The following is a 17,217-nucleotide window of genomic DNA, read 5'->3' as shown; positions in this document are numbered from 1 at the left end:
TCCAGCTTCAGTGATTTTTGCAGTCGTTCCAGTCATTCGCAGCAGAGAACTGGAAGGAAAGGCAGCCAAAGGAAGAATTGGCTTTGGGGGTGACCAGTGAGATATACCTGCTGGAGCGCGTGCTACGGGTGGCTGCCGCTATGGTGACCAGTGAGCTGAGATAAGGCGGGGCATTACCTAGCAGAGACTTGTAGATGACCTGGAGCCAGTAGGTTTGGCGGCGAGTATGAAGCGAGTGCCAGCCAACGAGAGCGTACAGGTCGCAGTAATGGGTAGAATATTTCTAGATCCAAGATGGCATAGCAGTCAGACGTCCTTTGTCCTCGTCTTGTCGTGTCCCGTGTATATATATTTACATATTTTCTTCGCATATATTTTTTCTTCTAAAAACTCAACTTCAAAACACTCCTGCAACCCGCCTCACCAATTTATTTAAAAAAATTATTATTCACCTCAAATCCACAACAGAAGCTAGCCAGAAGCTAGCCAATTCACTGGCTAACATTAGTATTCAGCTAACCATGGTTGGCGGTCATCAACTATTCTTTAGCTCGAAAAGCTATCGCCAGTTTTGTACAACGCGACTCAGACCAGAGCATACCGGACCTATTTCTCTCCATATCCCCGGAATTCTACCGCAAGCTCTGGACATTTACACCTGGATCTTGCAGCTCGCTAGCTGCTATCCGAGTGACTATTGGCTTACGTCGGTCCCGGAGCAAATATCAATTATTCCGGAGCTAGCCAGCTGAAGAGTTCCATCAGCCACTCCTGGGCTACAATCACCTATCCGGACCCGTTTTACAGCGGACGCGGAGCCCCACCGGGCCTTCACGACTGGAATACCAACGTTATCTGCCCGAGGGAGTTATCCAACTGGCCCATCCATCGCGACGTTACCTGAACGCCCATCTGCGGCCCGCTAATCATTAGCTGTCTTATCGGCTGCTATCTGAATAGGTCCATTGGACAATTTTCTTGGGTCACTATAACTACATCTATTTTGCCAATTGGATTGGTCCCCTCTACCACATGAAACCCCACTAATTTACCGATGGAAACGCATGAGGTGGCTAAAAACAGACCTCCATCCTCTGCCAGCTTGCTTCCCATGGCCCGGCTAGCTGTTTGAATCGCAGTGACCAAAACCAACCTCACTACTCATTGGACCCTTATGATCACTCGGCTAACCATGCCTCTCCTTAATGTCAATATGCCTTGTCCATTGCTGTTCTGGTTAGTGTTTATTGGCTTATGTCACTGTAGATCCTCTAGCCCTGCCCGCTATACCTTATCCAACCTTTCAGTTCAACCACCCACACATGCGATGACCTGGTTTCAATGATGTTTCTAGAGATAATATCTCTCTCATCATCACTCAATGCCTAGGTTTACCTTCACTTTATTCATATCCTACCATACCTTTGTCTGTACATTATACCTTGAAGCTATTTTATCGCCCCCAGAAATCTGCTCCTTTTACTCTCTGTTCCAGACGTCCTAGACGACCAATTCTCATAGCTTTTAGCCATACCCTTATCCTACTCCTCCTCTGTTCCTCTGGTAATGTAGAGGTGAATCCAGGCCCTGCAGTGCCTAGCTCCACTCCTATTCCCCAGGTGCTCTCTTTTTATGACTTCTGTAAACGTAATAGCCTTGTTTCATGCATGTTAACATTAGAAGCCTCCTCCCTAAGTTTGTTTTATTCAATGCTTTAGCACACTCTGCCAACCCGGATGTCCTGGCCATGTCTGAATCCTGGCTTAGGAAGACCACCAAAAACTATGTAATCTCCATCCCTAACTACAACATTTTCAGACAAGATAGAATGACCAAAGGGGGCGGTGTTGCAAACTACTGCAGAGATAGCCTGCAGAGTTCTGTCCTACTATCCAGGTCTGTACCCAAACAATTTGAACTTCTACTTTTAATAATCCACGTCTCTAAAAACAAGTCTCTCACCGTTGCCGCCTGCTATAGGCCACCCTCTGCCCCCAGCTGTGCTCTGGACACCATATGTGAACTGATTGCCCCCCATCCATCTTCAGAGCTCGTACTGCTAGGTGACCTAAACTGGGACATGCTTAACACCCCAGACATCCTACAATCTAAGCTTGATGCCCTCAATCTCACACAAATGATCAATGAACCTACCAGGTACAACCCCAAAGCCGTAAACACGGGCACCCTCATAGATATCATCCTAACCAACTTGCCCTCCAAATACACCTCTGCTGTTTTCAACCAAGATATCAGCGATCACTGCCTCATTGCCTGCATCCGTAATGGGTCTTCGGTCAAACGACCACCCCTCATCACTGTCAAACGCTCGCTAAAACAACAGAAACCAGAAATCACATTGTAAATATTCCCTTACCTTTGATGATCTTCATCAGAATGCACTCCCAGGTATCCTAGTTCCACAATAAATGCTTGATTTGTTCTATAATGTCCAAGTAGCTACTTTTGCTAGGGCTTAGGTATACAAATCCAAATGCTCGTGCAGGTCCAATCTGAACGTCAGATGAAAACTTCAAAAAGTTATATTACAGGTCGAAGAAACTTGTCAAACTAAGTATAGAATCAATCTTTAGGGTGTTGTTATCATAAATCTTCAATAAAGTTCCAACCGGAGAATTCCTTTGTGTGTAGAAAAGCCATGGAACGCAGGTCGCTATCATGTGAATTGCACATGACCGGGACCTGACCCTCTGCCAGTAACCGGACTCCATCAGCTCTTATTCAGACCCACAACACAGTAGAAGCCCCATTCAAGCATCTAAAGACGGTTGACATCTAGTAGAAGCCCTAGGAAGTGCAACTTCATCCATATCCCGCTGTGAATTCAATAAGGGCTGGGTTGAAAATCGACCAACCTCAGATTTCTCACTTCCTGTTTGGATTTCTTCCATATTTCTTCCATATGAGTTCCATATGAGTTCTGTTATACTCACAGACATCATTCAAACAGTTTTAGAAACTTCAGAGTGTTTTCTATCCAATACTAATAATACTATGCATATATTAGCAACTGGGACTGAGGAGCAGGCCGTTTACTCTGGGCATCTCGGGGCACCTTTCATCCAAGTTACTCAATACTGCCCCTGCAGCCATAAAAAGTTAACACAGTGCCAAAGGGCCAGAAGTATTAGGAATGGTGTCGTCTGCGTTCTCATTTCAGAAACCAAGGCTGTCGAGTCTGCCGATGAGGATGTGGTGATTGACAGAGTCGAAAGCGTTGGACAGGTCGATGAATATGGCTACACAGTAATGTCTCTTATCGATGGCGGTTATGATGTAATTTAGGACCTTGAGCATGGCTGAGGTGCACCCATGACCAGCTCTGAAACCAGATTGCATAGCGGAGAAGGTACGGTGGGATTCAAAATGGTCGGTAATCTGTTTGTTAACTTGGCTTTCGAAGACCTTAGAAAGACAGGGTAGGATAGATATAGGTCTGTAGCAGTTTGGGTCTAGAGTGTCACACCCTTTGAAGAGGGGAATGACCAAGGCAGCTTTCCAATCTTTGGGAATCTCAGACGATACAAAAGATAGGTTGAACAGGCTAGTAATAGGGGTTGCAACAATTTCAGCAGATAGTTTTAGAAAGAAATGGTCCAGATTGTCTAGCCCGGCTGATTTGTAGGGGGTCCAGATTTTGCAGCTCTTTCAGAACACCAGCTGACTGGATTTGGGAGAAGGAGAAATGGGGAAGGCTTGGGCAAGTTGTTGTGGGGGGTGCAGTGCTGTTGACTTGGGTAGGGGTAGCCAGGTGGAAAGCATGGCCAGCCGTAGAAAAATGCTTATTGAAATTGTCAATTATAGTGGATTTATCGGTTTCCTATCCTCAGTGTAGTTGGCAGCTGGGAGGAGGTGTTCTTATTCTCCATGGACTTTACAGTGTCCCAGAACTTTTTTGAGTTTGTGTTGCAGGAAGCAAATTTCTGCTTGAAAAATCTAGCCTTAGCTTTTCTAACTGCCTGTGTATATTGGTTCCTAACTTCCCTGAAAAGTTGCATATCACGGGGGCTGTTCGATGTTCATGCAGAACGCCATAGGATGTTTTTGTGTTGGTTAAGGGTAGTCAGGTCTGGAGAGAACCAAGGGCTATATCTGTTCCTGGTTCTAAATGTCTTGAATGGGGCATGCTTATTTAAGATGGTGAGGAAGGCATAAAAAAAACAGGCATCCTCTACTGACGGGATGAAGTCAATATCCTTCCAGGATACCCGGGCCAGGTCAATTAGAAAGGCCTGCTCGCTGAAGTGTTTCAGGGTGCGTTTGACAGTGATGAGTGGAGGTCGTTTGACCGCTAACCCATTACAGATGCAGGCAATAAGGCAGCGATCTCTGAGTTGAAAACAGCAGAGGTGTATTTAGAGGGCAAGTTGGTTAGGATGATATCTATGAGGGTGCCCGTGTTTACGGCTTTGGGGTGGTACCTGGTAGGTTCATTGATTATTTGTGTGAGATCGAGGGCATCAAGCTTAGATTGTAGGATGTCTGGGTGTTAAGCATGTCCCAGTTTACGTCACCTAGCAGAACGAGCTCTGAAGATAGATGGGGGTCAATCAATTCACATATGGTGTCCAGGGCACAGCTGGGGGCAGAGGGTGACCTATAACAAGCAGCAATGGTGAGAGACTTGTTTCTGGAAAGTGAAAAATGGCTTAAAGACAACAAAGTCAAGGTATTGGAGTGGCCATTACAAAGCCCTGACCTCAATCCTATAGAAAAAGTGTGGGCAGAACTGAAAAAGTGTGTGCGAGCAAGGTGGCCTACAAACCTCAGTTACACCAGCTCTGTCAGGAGGAATGGGCCAAATTTCACCCAACTTATTGTGGGAAGCTTGTGGTAGGCTACCCAAAACGTTTTACTCAAGTTAAACAATTTAAAGTCAATTCTACCAAATTACAATTGAGTGTATGTAAACTTCTGACCCACTGCGAATGTGATGAAATAGAAGCTGAAATAAATCATTCTCTCTATTATTATTCTGACATTTTACATTCTTAAAATAAAGGTGGAATTTTAAAAGTAGAAGCTCAAATTGTTTGGGCACAGACCTGGATAGTAAGACAGAACTCTGCAGGCTATCTCTGCAGTAGATTGCAACACCGCCCCCTTTGGCAGTTCTATCTTGTCAGGAGATGTTCTAGTTAGGGATGGACATAAAGTGGTGATCCTAACTGACCTAAGACAGGGAATTTTTACTAGGATTAAATTTCAGGAATTGTGAAAAATGTAGTTGGCTAAGGTGTATGTAAACTTCCGACTTCAACTGTATACTATTCCATATTATGTCCATCCCTCAACAATAAGTAAAATAACATTTTTACCTTGACCAGTAAGCGGATGGTTCCTGATGCTTTGTGGGAAATGTAGTACCAGAAGGTGAGCTTGCAGGTGGCACTGGACTCCTTCCACACAGAGCTCTTCATGTGAGCCTTATCACCTTTAAATCCCACTGGAGTAGCTTCCAGATAGACAAAATGGCCTGGGTGAGAGAGAAAGAGAGATAGAGAAAGAGGTGTGAAGCAGATTGATAGCCACCTCCTCAGACAAATTACAGTGAGGTCATGGGGTGGCGATCACTGCAATTGCCCCTATGTGCCTTCAGTGGTTGCCATTACAGAGGGCACAAAAAAGTTTACCAAGTCAATAATCAAACCTCCAAAGTTAAAAAAAGAACATGCTGGATTCAATGGGAGTCAGTGATCTAGAACATTCGACAGACTGTTTGACCTAGTCAATTCAAAAACTTCTCAAGATACTGCAGATGAATAGCCATTCAATACCTTGTCTGTGATACATCCCTAATGGCATCCTATCCTTTTCCCTATAGAGCGCAATACACTACTGACCAGAGCCCTATGTATGGAATGCAATCCTCTCCATCTTGAGCCAAGAAATGTGATCCAACTATCTCATAAAATGCTGGGATACGGGTTTAATTTATTCGCAGAGCAGGTAGGGAATGTAAAAAAAAGCTACATTTTATATACTTCCTCAAATCAATTTAAGTATGTTATTGGATCCTATTCTAAGCTTTGGTTCAGCAGATACAGTGTGAAGTAAAAAATACATTGTTCGGTTATGGTCGGATAGAGAAATGCTCAGAGCTCCAAACTGTGCAACTGTACCAAGTTTCATGTTTTTATAAAAAGTGTGGACTATAAGGGGAATTCACATAGGAATTGCAGAGAGAAATACACTAATACACTACCATGCTCATTCTTCAGAGTGTGGTCAAATGGAGGTCTTATGCCCTGGACCGAGCCCACACCCAATGCCCAATCAAAGTTGTCAGCCAGGGAGCTCTTCCAACCACAGCGACCATTCTCGAAAGAGCAGGAAGTCCCACAATCCTTTTCATCGGTGCCGTCGGCGCAAACGTCTATGAAGTCACAGCTCTTGTCTGGATGGAAACACTGGCCGTTCTCACACTGCAGGTGGCCCAGAGGACAGGAGCCTAGGGAACACACACACTGATTACAATGTATAATATATGCTTGAGCCAGACAGACAGACAGACAGACACACACGGATTATAACGCATAATACTTGCATGAGACAGACACACTAACACACACACACACACACACACACACACACACACACACACACACACACACACACACACACACACACACACACACACACACACACACACACACACACACACACACACACACACACACACACACACACACACACACACACACACACACACACACACACACACTAAGGGAGAGGCCATGCATTGAGAATTACACAAAGTCAATCTATTGTATAGCATTCAGTGGCTTGCACATGAAGGCAAAGGGAAACTGCAGCAGCGTCAGGATCTGTGTGTGTAGCTAGCATGATGTTCGCATACATTAGCTTCCTCATACATCATGTAGAGCAGAGGTCAGGGGTCAGCCATTAGTGAAGTGAAGCACCACTCAAATGAAAGAGGGTACGTTCAGGCTGCCCAGCACTAGGTCTGTGTCCCAAAAGGCACTCTATTCCGTATAAAGTGCAGTAATTCTGGGCCTTGGCCAAGGATAGGATATGGGGCCAAGAGACTAGGGTGATAAGCAGGACCAGACTGGACAAAGGACAGTGATATAGGAAATCAATGAAGTATTAAAATCAAAACAAATAGTGCACAACTTAAAAGTTGTATCCATTCAGTGCACAAACAGCTGTGTGGATTTGGGTTGGCTCTGGTCTTAAGACCTAACAATCACCAGAAATACACTCTATATGTATACAAAATTATGGGGACAACCCTTCAAATGAGTGGATCTTGCTATTTCAGCAACACCTCGTTGCTGAGAGCTGTAAAACATTGAGCACACCCATCCAATCTCCATAGACAAACATTGGCAGTAGAATGGACTTACTGAAGAGCTCAGTGACTTTTAATGTGGCACTGTCCTCGGTTGCAGCACTCGCTACAGAGTTCCAAACTGCCTCTAGAAGCAACGTCAGCACAAAAGCTGTTCATCGGGAGTTCATGAAATGAGTAGCTGCACACAAACCTAAATTCACCATGCGCAATGCCAAGCGCCATTTGACTCTGGAGGCAGTGGAAATGCGTTCTCTGGAGTGACAAATCATGCTTCACCATCTGGCAGTCTGACAGACAAATCTGGGTTTGGTGGAACCCAGGAGAACGCTACCTGCCTAAATCCATAGTGCCAACTGTAAAGTTTGAGGGAGGAGGATTTATGGTCTAGGGCTGTTTTTCATGGTTCGGGCTAGGCCCCTTAGTTCCAGTGAAGGGAAATCTTAACGCTCGAGCATACAATGACATTCTAGTTTATTCTGTGCTTGCAACTTTGTGGCAACAGATTGGGGAAGGCCCTTTCCTGTTTCAGCATGACAATGCCCCCTGTGCACAAAGTGAGGTCCATACAGAAATGGTTTGTCAAGATCGGTGTGGAAGAACTTGACTGGCCTGCCTAGAGCCCTGACCTCAACCCTATCGAACCCCTTTGGGATTAATTGAAATGCTGACTGCCAGGACTAATCGCCCAACATCATTGCCCGACCTCACTAATGCTCCCCGCAGTCCCCGCAGCAAATGTTCCAACATCTAGTGGAAAGCCTGTAGGCTGTTGTGGCAACAAAGGGGAGGGGGGCGCAACTCCATATTAATGCCCATGATTTTGGAATGAGATGTTCGACAAGTAGGTGTCCACATACTTTTGGTAATGTAGTGTACATGCGCACACACACAGACTGGATGAAAAGGCCCAAGGTGACACTAAAGAGGCAGTTGCTATTAAATAATGCAGGTATTGAGATGGTGAGCTCACCTCTACATGATCAGAACTTCACCTTCATAATGTCGGGCTAATGACATCTAGTGGAGTTAGTAAAATCCATACAGTTTAGTCAAGCCATTCGTCGAAACGACATCAAGTGTCTCAGACTAGGAGTGATGATCTAGTATCAGTTCCCCCCCGTTTGTGCATGCAATGTTATGAATTGTGATCTAAAAGGCAAAGCTGATCCTGAATCTCAAAACAACCAAAGAGACCTGAAAGGCCAAGAATTCAAATTGAATAAAAAAAGTAAGCCGAGCAAGCAGACGATCTGAATGATACATTAGCCTCTCTTTCAGTCAGTGGCTTAGGAGGACAAAGGAGGGGAGCAGTAAGGCTTTGTGTTAGAAGGAGGGGGAGTAGACGGCTGAGAAGAGGGGATTGTGGCTGTATAGGAGCCAGGCATTCCAGTGGGGTCAGACTTGGGGTTTGGGAGTATTAGAGAGGCGTGATGATGCGTGATGAAGAGGGGTGGTCCCAGTAATTCAAGCAAAGAAAGGGGGATAAATCCCCTCTAATATTCTCTTCCACTTCTTCAGGTGCACAGGACCAAAAGGAATATGGTCCCACCATAGTGGCATGATGTGCACCCTATTCCCTTTATAGTGCACTAATTTTGACCAGAGCCCTACCATCAAAATTAGGGCATCACAAAAGGGAATAGGGTGCAATTTGGGGCCATATATGGACATGTAAAAAACAGGAAACCATTTTGCCACTCAAAGGCAACGAAGAAAGAGTTTGGTCTACCATGACAATCATTTCCATTTCCAGTCATTTCAAATGTTGAAAGTTGTTTCTGCCTTTGTAAATAGCTGATTTTGTACTTGTATGCTCCAGACGGGGGTTCAAATGGTAATAAATTATTTAAATAACGTATAAGTGCTTGATTGAGCAAGCTGGGCTTAATGGACCAATCAGAAAGGTCCCAAAACTGCAAACCCTGCCCACTTAGCACTCCACGCAGGATGGAGTAAACACTCAAAGTATTTGAAAGATTTAAAATAGTTTTTGAACCCAGGTCTGATATGTTCTATCATAACAGAAAAGCCAAACTCTATTTATTCCCCCATTCACCTCACCTCTCTCTCCCAATACCGAGGATTAATGGACTTTTATATGATGATCATTATGGGATATGATGGCTCAGAAGCCTGTACATTAAAAAATGGATCTAATTTAGTTGATGCCATTCCATTCACTCCATTCTAGCCATTATTATGAGCTGTCCTCCCCTCAGCAGCCTCCACTGGTACACAGGTACTGTAATGACCCATTGCCCTTCGACCCCATATACTCACCCTGGGTTAGATATTGTCCCCTGGTGGATTGGGGAGTATAAGAATCTGTGGCATTGGTGTTTATTGTCTGGTGGGTTGTGTGTTACTGACAACATGATCCATAACCATCACAGAGCAGCCGAATCCAGACTCTCAGCAATCTTACGGTAATGACCTGTTACAGCCATGAATCTCCTCTTGCATCAGGTGCCGTCCCACTGCTGTCTGATTACATTTGTCCCACATGGCTTTCCATCACTTTGGCTCATTCCCTCTCATCTGAATAGGCTGTCTCTCATCTCCCTGTCCTCCTCAACAACAGGCCCATTTTAACATATGAGCTTGATTTTAAGCTTGATTTATCTGAGACAATTGCTCAAGTATTTTCAGATGCTATCACGTTCTTTCCGAGGAAAGGGGGGAGAGGAGGTAGAGCGAAAACAAGTTCAGCCGCATTTTGTTCATCATAGAAAATATATATTTTTTTTTAAAGGAAGAAGAGAGAAAGCCAGGTCGACCTTGCTTGTCTGGTGATCGGATTGATTTTGTAATTGATCTAGGAGATTGTGGGGCTGCCGTCCTTGGGATTGACTCGTTCCAAATGGAATAATAATGTCGGGGTAATGGTAGCAGTGGCCTCGTCTTCTAATGCACGTACACCAACCATCTGTATCGCTCCCTTAGATCTTCCGCTGCTCTCTGTTGCTTGTATCTCATTTTGTTTTATGAAGACATTTGACTACATTGTGTAATTCTGACTATATTAGAATACTATTCTAATATTCCCTTTCCAGTGCTATCAATGACCAAGGAATATAATATACAAGTGTGTTTAACATTTTAAAAAGTCCAGTGAGAGGACTAATATGTACTGCCATTGGTCTGGCCAAACTAATATTTAATGTAAGAGAAAAGACATTTTCTCAACTATGTCCGTCAAAGCCATTTTGGCATAGGTCTCTCTCTGCATTGCAGGGGTTTCTTAAATTACGGGTTTGCATATAGTTCCATTTGGGAGAGACAAATTATTTTGTTTTCTTGGTGGGGGGGGGGGTGACATAACGCACAAATGTTTGTGAACCACAAACTCCGACTGACATAAGGATAATCCCAAAACAAGTGTAACATTTCAGCAAACGCAAATGCACGCACGGCAATTGTCAAAAGAAAGAGCGAGCTGGATATCAACATATCATTAACAACATCCTCATATTCACACTGACTCCCGCCGACTCCCGCTGATTACCATTGGGCTGAGACTCCATTAAAGTGATGTGATGACTCATTAATGCCCGTGCCTGTTGGCAGACTCACAGCAGGCTAGGTTGCATTCTCAAACACACTCTGTGGCTGTGAGTAAGTCAGAGAGAGAGAGAGAGAGAGAGAGAGAGAGAGAGAGAGAGAGAGAGAGAGAGAGAAAGGAAGCAAGAAAGAGACAGACGCACACAACAGGACTATTGTGTATAAGGCCCCTATAGTCCAGCCCAGCAGATCACTAGAGGTCCCTTAAAGAGGCCACACACAAAGCCTTCCCCATCCCCTCAAAACCCCCCTCTTCTCTCCCTCTCCTCTTCTCTCTTCCACTCCGACATCCAATACAACAGTAAAGCTATACATTAGAAAGGGCAATTATAGCTGCTATGCACCACTGTGACAACGGGGCTAAATCAGTACACGTTGTTGTCCCTTTCTCTTGTCTCTCAAGGTTTGGCTCGTAAAGAACAGGAAGAATGCAGAGGAAACGTACAATCATCTGAATGGAGACCAAGCCGTTCTTTATTCGCTGACTGATACCGCTTGGTTCACTCAGTCATTTATGCCCGCAAAACCATGACTAACGTCTCAGATTAAGCCCTATTCCCTAAATAAGGTACTATTTAGTTCTTTCTTCTCCCTCCTCCTTTCCTTCATCTGCACTAATGTGAAAAAAACTGAACAGGCCAAAGTCAATTCCCAGTGGGTAGGTTTTCAGACTATTATGAAGGAGAGTAGACAAGGAGACGAGGAGGTCTCTTAAGACTATTGAGATGCACCCGGAGTGACATCATACCTGATGGGGGTGGAGTCTCCAGTGCTTCTGACGTAGACGCGAGCAGGCAGCCTGGTGAGAAGGTGATATCATCCAGACAGATGTCCCCCTTGGCGCTGGGGCCCACCTTAGGATAGAATAAAATAGCATAATTGTTCCACAGGGAACTTTAGTTGTGGCAAGTCAGATAAGATAAAGAGAGTAAACAAATACAGTGCCATGAAAAAGTGCTTGCCACCTTTCTAATGGGTCCCATTATGCCTGGCGAAAGCCAAACACTGCATTCCACAGCGGGAACCTCATACCAACGGTCAAGCAGGTCCCCAGTCTGCGGTCCCAACTTGCTTCAAGATGTCCACCATTGTTCCTGTACCCAAGAAAGCCAAGGTAACTGAACTAAATTACTATCGCCCTGTAGCACTCACTTCTGTCATCATGAATTGCTTTGAGAGGTTAGTTAAGGATCATATCACCTCTACCTTACCTGTCACCTTAGACCCACTTAAATTTGCTTACCACCCCAATAGATCCACAGACGATGCAATCGCCATGACACTGCACACTGCCCTATCCCATCTGGACAAGAGGAATACCTATGTCAGAATACTGTTCATTGACTACAGCTCAGCCTTCAACACCATAGTACCCTCCAAGCTCATCATCAAGCTTGGAGCCCTGGGTCCTGCCCTGTGCAACTGGGTCCTGGACTCCCTGACAGGCCACCACCAGGCGGTGAAGGTAGGAAAAAAACACCTCCACTTCGCTGATCCTCAACATAGGGGCCCCACAAGGGTGCGTACTCATCTGCTAAATATGTGTATGTGACCAATAACATTTGATTTGATAGTGTGATGGTTTTGGGATTCTTTTTTGCCTTTGCGGGAACCATGAATTCTCTGCTCTGTAACAGAGAATTAGACGGGAGAATGTCAGGCAATCCATCTGTGAGCTGAAGCGCAGCCGAGTCATGCAGCAAGACAATGATCCAAAACACAATCAAGTCTACACGAAAATGGCTAAAAAGCAACACATTGTACGTTTTGGAATGGCCTCGTGAAAGTCCAGACCTAATCCCAATTGAGATGTTGTGACAGAAACGAGCAGCTCATGCTTGTAAACCCACACATTTCGCTGAGTTAAAACAGTTCTGCAAGCAAGAGTGGGCCAGAATTCCTCCACAGTGATTTGAGAGACTGATCAACAACGACAGGAAGCGTTTGTTTGAAGTCATTGCAGCTAAAGGTGGCACATCCAGTTATTGAGTGTAAGAGGGCAATTACTTTTTCACACAGGGGAATTGGGTGTTGCTTCACTTGGCTAATTAAATAAATAAAGAAAACATATTTTTTTTAATTCTTTGTAAACTCAGGTTCCCTTTATCTAATATTAGGTTTTGGTTGGAGATCTGATAACATAAATAGAGAAAATCAGAAAGCGGGCAAATACTTTTTCATGGCACAATAACAGCAACACTCACAGATACAAATGCTATGCCAGATATGCACAAGATGAACAATAAGTCACAAGTGTTCATCACCTTGCCCTCGAAGGTGACCCGGAAGTCTTCCTGAGAGGTCAGCTGGATGTCCCTCCTCTGCCAGTAGTTTCCCTGGTCTCCAGTCAGGTTGAGGAGGAGCTGGTGACCTGAGGAGCTGGTGACCTGGAGCACGTTCAGCGTTCCAAAGCCGTCTCCAGACATGTGCAGGTAGAAGCGGATCTGGAGAAGGGACACACACACACACACACACACACACACACACACACACACACACACACACACACACACACACACACACACACACACACACACACACACACACACACACACACACAGGAGAGTGACAAACATAGTGAAGTCATGCAAGTGTAGCCAAGTTGAATTAGTTAAACTAACTCGTCATCTTAAAACATCTCCATCTGTACCATCACATTTCTAGCTGGATCAGCACAGACAGTCTGGGAAATACCATGATATTTAAGCAATGACAGACTTTCCTCGACTCATTAAAGTGAAGTTTAAATAGCCCTGACTTGTAAAGGACCAAAAGGCTCCTTAACAGCTTCTACCTCCAAGACTGCTGAGCAATTTAACATTGACCCCCCCCCCCTCTCCATTTGTTTTGTACACTGCTGCTACTCGCTGTTTATTATCTATGCATAGTCACTTCATCCCTATCTACATGTACAAATTACCTCGACTAACCTGTACCCCCGCACACTGACTCGGTACCGGTACCCCCTGTATATAGCCTTGTTATTGTTATGCTATTGTGTTACTTTTTATATTTGAACTTTTCTTGAACTGCACTGTTGGTTAAGATTTGTAAGTAAGCATTTCACGGTAAGATCTACACTTGTTGTATTCGGCGCATGAGACAAATACAGTTTGATTTGATTTGATTCAGTAAATCTGATCAAAGCAACACGCACCTGAGACTCATGCTTTCTGCCGTACCATTGACTTTTCACTGCAACACTCTTATTATGATCACTCGTTTCACCTCCCCGTAGACCATGAAAGCAAAGCAAGAGGTCTATCTATATACAAAGGTAATTTGTTGTGAACAGAAATCTCCATAGCTCCATTCATTTCCTTCCATTTCCCCTGTTCATTACAGCTAGCCCACAAAGTCAGCCACTCAAACGCAGTGCTAAGGAGTTTTCTACCAAATGCAACTAGATGCGGAGGGAGGGCGGGAGGCAGTGAGAAGACTGAACTACCGCTTCTTCTCTCCTCCCTCTCTTCCCCTCCTCCCCTCGCTCTGTTTAATTGGTGCCTGTCAGCTGCGTGTGTGATTGGTTGGCAGGTCCAGCCCGAGATGAGACAGACACAGTTCTATACAAACGAGGCACTCAAAAAGAAGGACTCAGACAGACTGACTGATGTGAGCTCAGTCAGAGAGAGAAGAGAGATGGCTCCTGGACTCACCCACTGCACTGGCTGATCTCGTCACACACAGAGGGAGGAGATACTGACTGACCTAGTCCTTTATACATATTCCCCCAATTCTACTTCATAGTCTACCTAAACCTCCTCCCTTAATCTGTCTGTCGGTTTGTATGGTGGATTATAGGGGCGAGGGGGGTGAATGAGCCAATTGGAATTTGGGAACACTTAGGTGGCCATGATGGTATGGTGGCCAGATTGGGAATTTAGCCTGGACCCTGGGGTTAACACCCCTATTCTTAAGATAAGTGACTTGGGATCTTTAGTGACCATAGAGAGTCAGGACACCCATTTAACGTTGAATCCGAAAGACGGCACCCTACACAGGAAAATGTCCCACATCACCGCCCTCGGGCATTGGGATATTTTTTGTGGGGGACCAGAGGAAAGAGTGCCTCCTACTGGCCCTCCAAAAGCACTTCCAGCAGCATCTGGTCTCCCATCCAGGGACCGACCAGGACCAACGCTTGTGTCCATGTATTGATCATATGACCCTTTTATCTCGACCCAGTAACAGCCACATGGCTCCCGAACTGTTATCTACAGTCTCTGCCCTGACCTTTGCCTGACCTTGCACTGCTTGCTCCTGCGGCTGAGGAGGGGTCCTGAGATTCTAGCGGCATCTCCGGTTGCCTGGGGGAAAGAGCTCTCCACATAGAGGTAGTGGCCAGACGGGTCCCGCAGGGTGTGGTCAGTAGATGGACCTGTGCCAGTAGTCGGTGTGCTGCCCGCTTTGATAAGCCAATCGAAATTGTCCTGCCGGCACTGGCGCCAGGAGCAGAGGTCAAACTCAAAGTTGCAGTGTCCGCTGAAGCCCTCTGTAAGAGAGTGAGAGAGAGAGAGACAGAGAGGAAGAGAGCTTAATTAGTCATTAGTATACTCACCATGACATAAATAACGTCCACACTTGGCACACCACGTCATTTCGATGTGGATAATTAAGTAATATTTGGTTGAGACGTTGATAAAGGAGATTACAACCAACAGTGAGCTCCAAAGGTACAGTATTGGGACAGTGACACATTTGTTGTTGTTTTGGCTCTATATTCCAGCACTTTGGATTTGAAATGACAATGACTATGAGGTTAAAGTGCAGACTGTCAGCTTTATTTTGCGGGTATTTTCATCTATATCGGGTGAACTGTTTATAAATGACAACACCTTTTGTACATAGCCCATTTAAGGGGACTAAAAGTATTGGGACAAAAGTAGTCAAAAGTTTAGTATTTATTCCCATATTCCTAGCACGCAACGATCAACCCCCCCCCCAAATGCTACCCTCTCCTGTTATTGTAATGGTGTCAGGCATGTCTTTGGGGTATGATATTTCAGGATACCCTGAAATGCCAAGGGCAGCCAGGCTATTTGACCAATAAAACATTTTAAATAAAATAAAAGTACCTTTCGTCTCTTTCTGTTTTCATAATTTCTTTCAATTCGCAAGTGTCTGATTCTCACAGGAGAAATCATCCTAGCGAGGGAAACAGTGTCCCTCTGTCTCAGTATGTGTAGCCCATCTATCTGACGCTGACTGGACCAAAAGAGTACAACATGTTGCCGCCGTAGCCAATTGATTGATTGATGTCAGCAAGCATTTGGACTCCCATGATAAAGACATGTTGAAAGAATTAGCCAATCAGCGTGGAGCTGAGCTCAACTGTGGGTTGTCCTGATGCAGCAAAATGCCCCCCAAGGGAGGCCAGTTTGGATATGGCTTCAAACCAATCAAATCATTTCCGAAAGCAAAACAACATTTTCCGAAAAACTTGTCTGTTTTTGGTCTGCTTTGTGTTGATGTCCTGCAGCAGCACTTTCCTAAGCCAATGATGGAGATGGAGATGGAGATTTGGACTTGTGGTTTTGACTTAATTCCCTGTACAGGCCAATGACTTTGATGGCGATTCTGATCTGACCATAAATTAATATATTGTGCCACTAACCTGAAACAATTGAAATTCAATATGTAGCCTAGACGTTGCCTAGTAAGCGCACGCTAACTAGCTAGCTAACTTACCTGGTACATTGTTGCCCATGCGAGGAAGTTAGGCTAGCAAGCATTTTTGATAGGTGGCCTATGACAACCAAAACTAAAAGTGTACTGTATGACAGAGCCATAGACAGTTGTGCCAACATGAAAGAGGAGGATGACATTGGCATTCAACTAGTCTACAAGTAGGGTGAGTAAAAAAAAAAAAAACGTTTTACTTGTACACACACGCACAGACAGAAATCAGTATCAAGGACAGCCACATGATTTTAAGCAACATTGATTGGACTAAATAGTTTAAGGTGTCTTTAGGTTTGTTTTCAGTGTATTAAACTAAGCATATATAGCCTCGTTAATTTGATGATGTTTAAATGGATAAGCTGAAACGGTGCTGGAATTAGCGGAGGCGGATCCCCTGTTGTCTTTGCGCTGACGTGCGGGTAACTCTGTGGTTGTAAACCAGTAGTTGTTTAGTAAACTCTCCAAAACATTAACGTACTTGACCATGCTGCAGATTATAGAACTGTTTGTAACATGCACCATTTGGTTTGTGAACTTCAACTGGCAGATGTTGCTCTCCGGTTTTGTGATGAAACAAACGCATTTATAGTTGAGTTTATTCCGCCACTGTGTGACTGTTGTCTTTTTTTTTGTCG

At 44.7% G+C, this 17,217-nt stretch overlaps 1 protein-coding gene across 1 annotated transcript in view; it reads right to left on the bottom strand.

Moving 5' to 3' along the window:
• malrd1 (MAM and LDL receptor class A domain containing 1) overlaps positions 1-17,217 on the bottom strand; it is a 125,573-nt gene that overhangs the window by 47,462 nt on the left and 60,894 nt on the right. Inside the window, exons 17-21 of the mRNA XM_052506099.1 lie at positions 15,145-15,392; positions 13,165-13,344; positions 11,649-11,754; positions 6,227-6,472; positions 5,340-5,497 (exon numbers count right to left, since the gene is read on the bottom strand). Coding sequence (XP_052362059.1) covers positions 5,340-5,497; positions 6,227-6,472; positions 11,649-11,754; positions 13,165-13,344; positions 15,145-15,392 — 938 coding nt within the window. The remainder of the gene's footprint in view (positions 1-5,339; positions 5,498-6,226; positions 6,473-11,648; positions 11,755-13,164; positions 13,345-15,144; positions 15,393-17,217) is intronic.

The sequence above is a fragment of the Oncorhynchus keta genome, chromosome 4 (assembly GCF_023373465.1).
Source record: "Oncorhynchus keta strain PuntledgeMale-10-30-2019 chromosome 4, Oket_V2, whole genome shotgun sequence".
NCBI classification, from domain to species: Eukaryota; Metazoa; Chordata; class Actinopteri; order Salmoniformes; family Salmonidae; genus Oncorhynchus; species Oncorhynchus keta.
The sequence above is the reverse complement of the archived record's forward strand: the minus strand, read 5'-3'. Positions and strand labels throughout refer to the sequence as shown.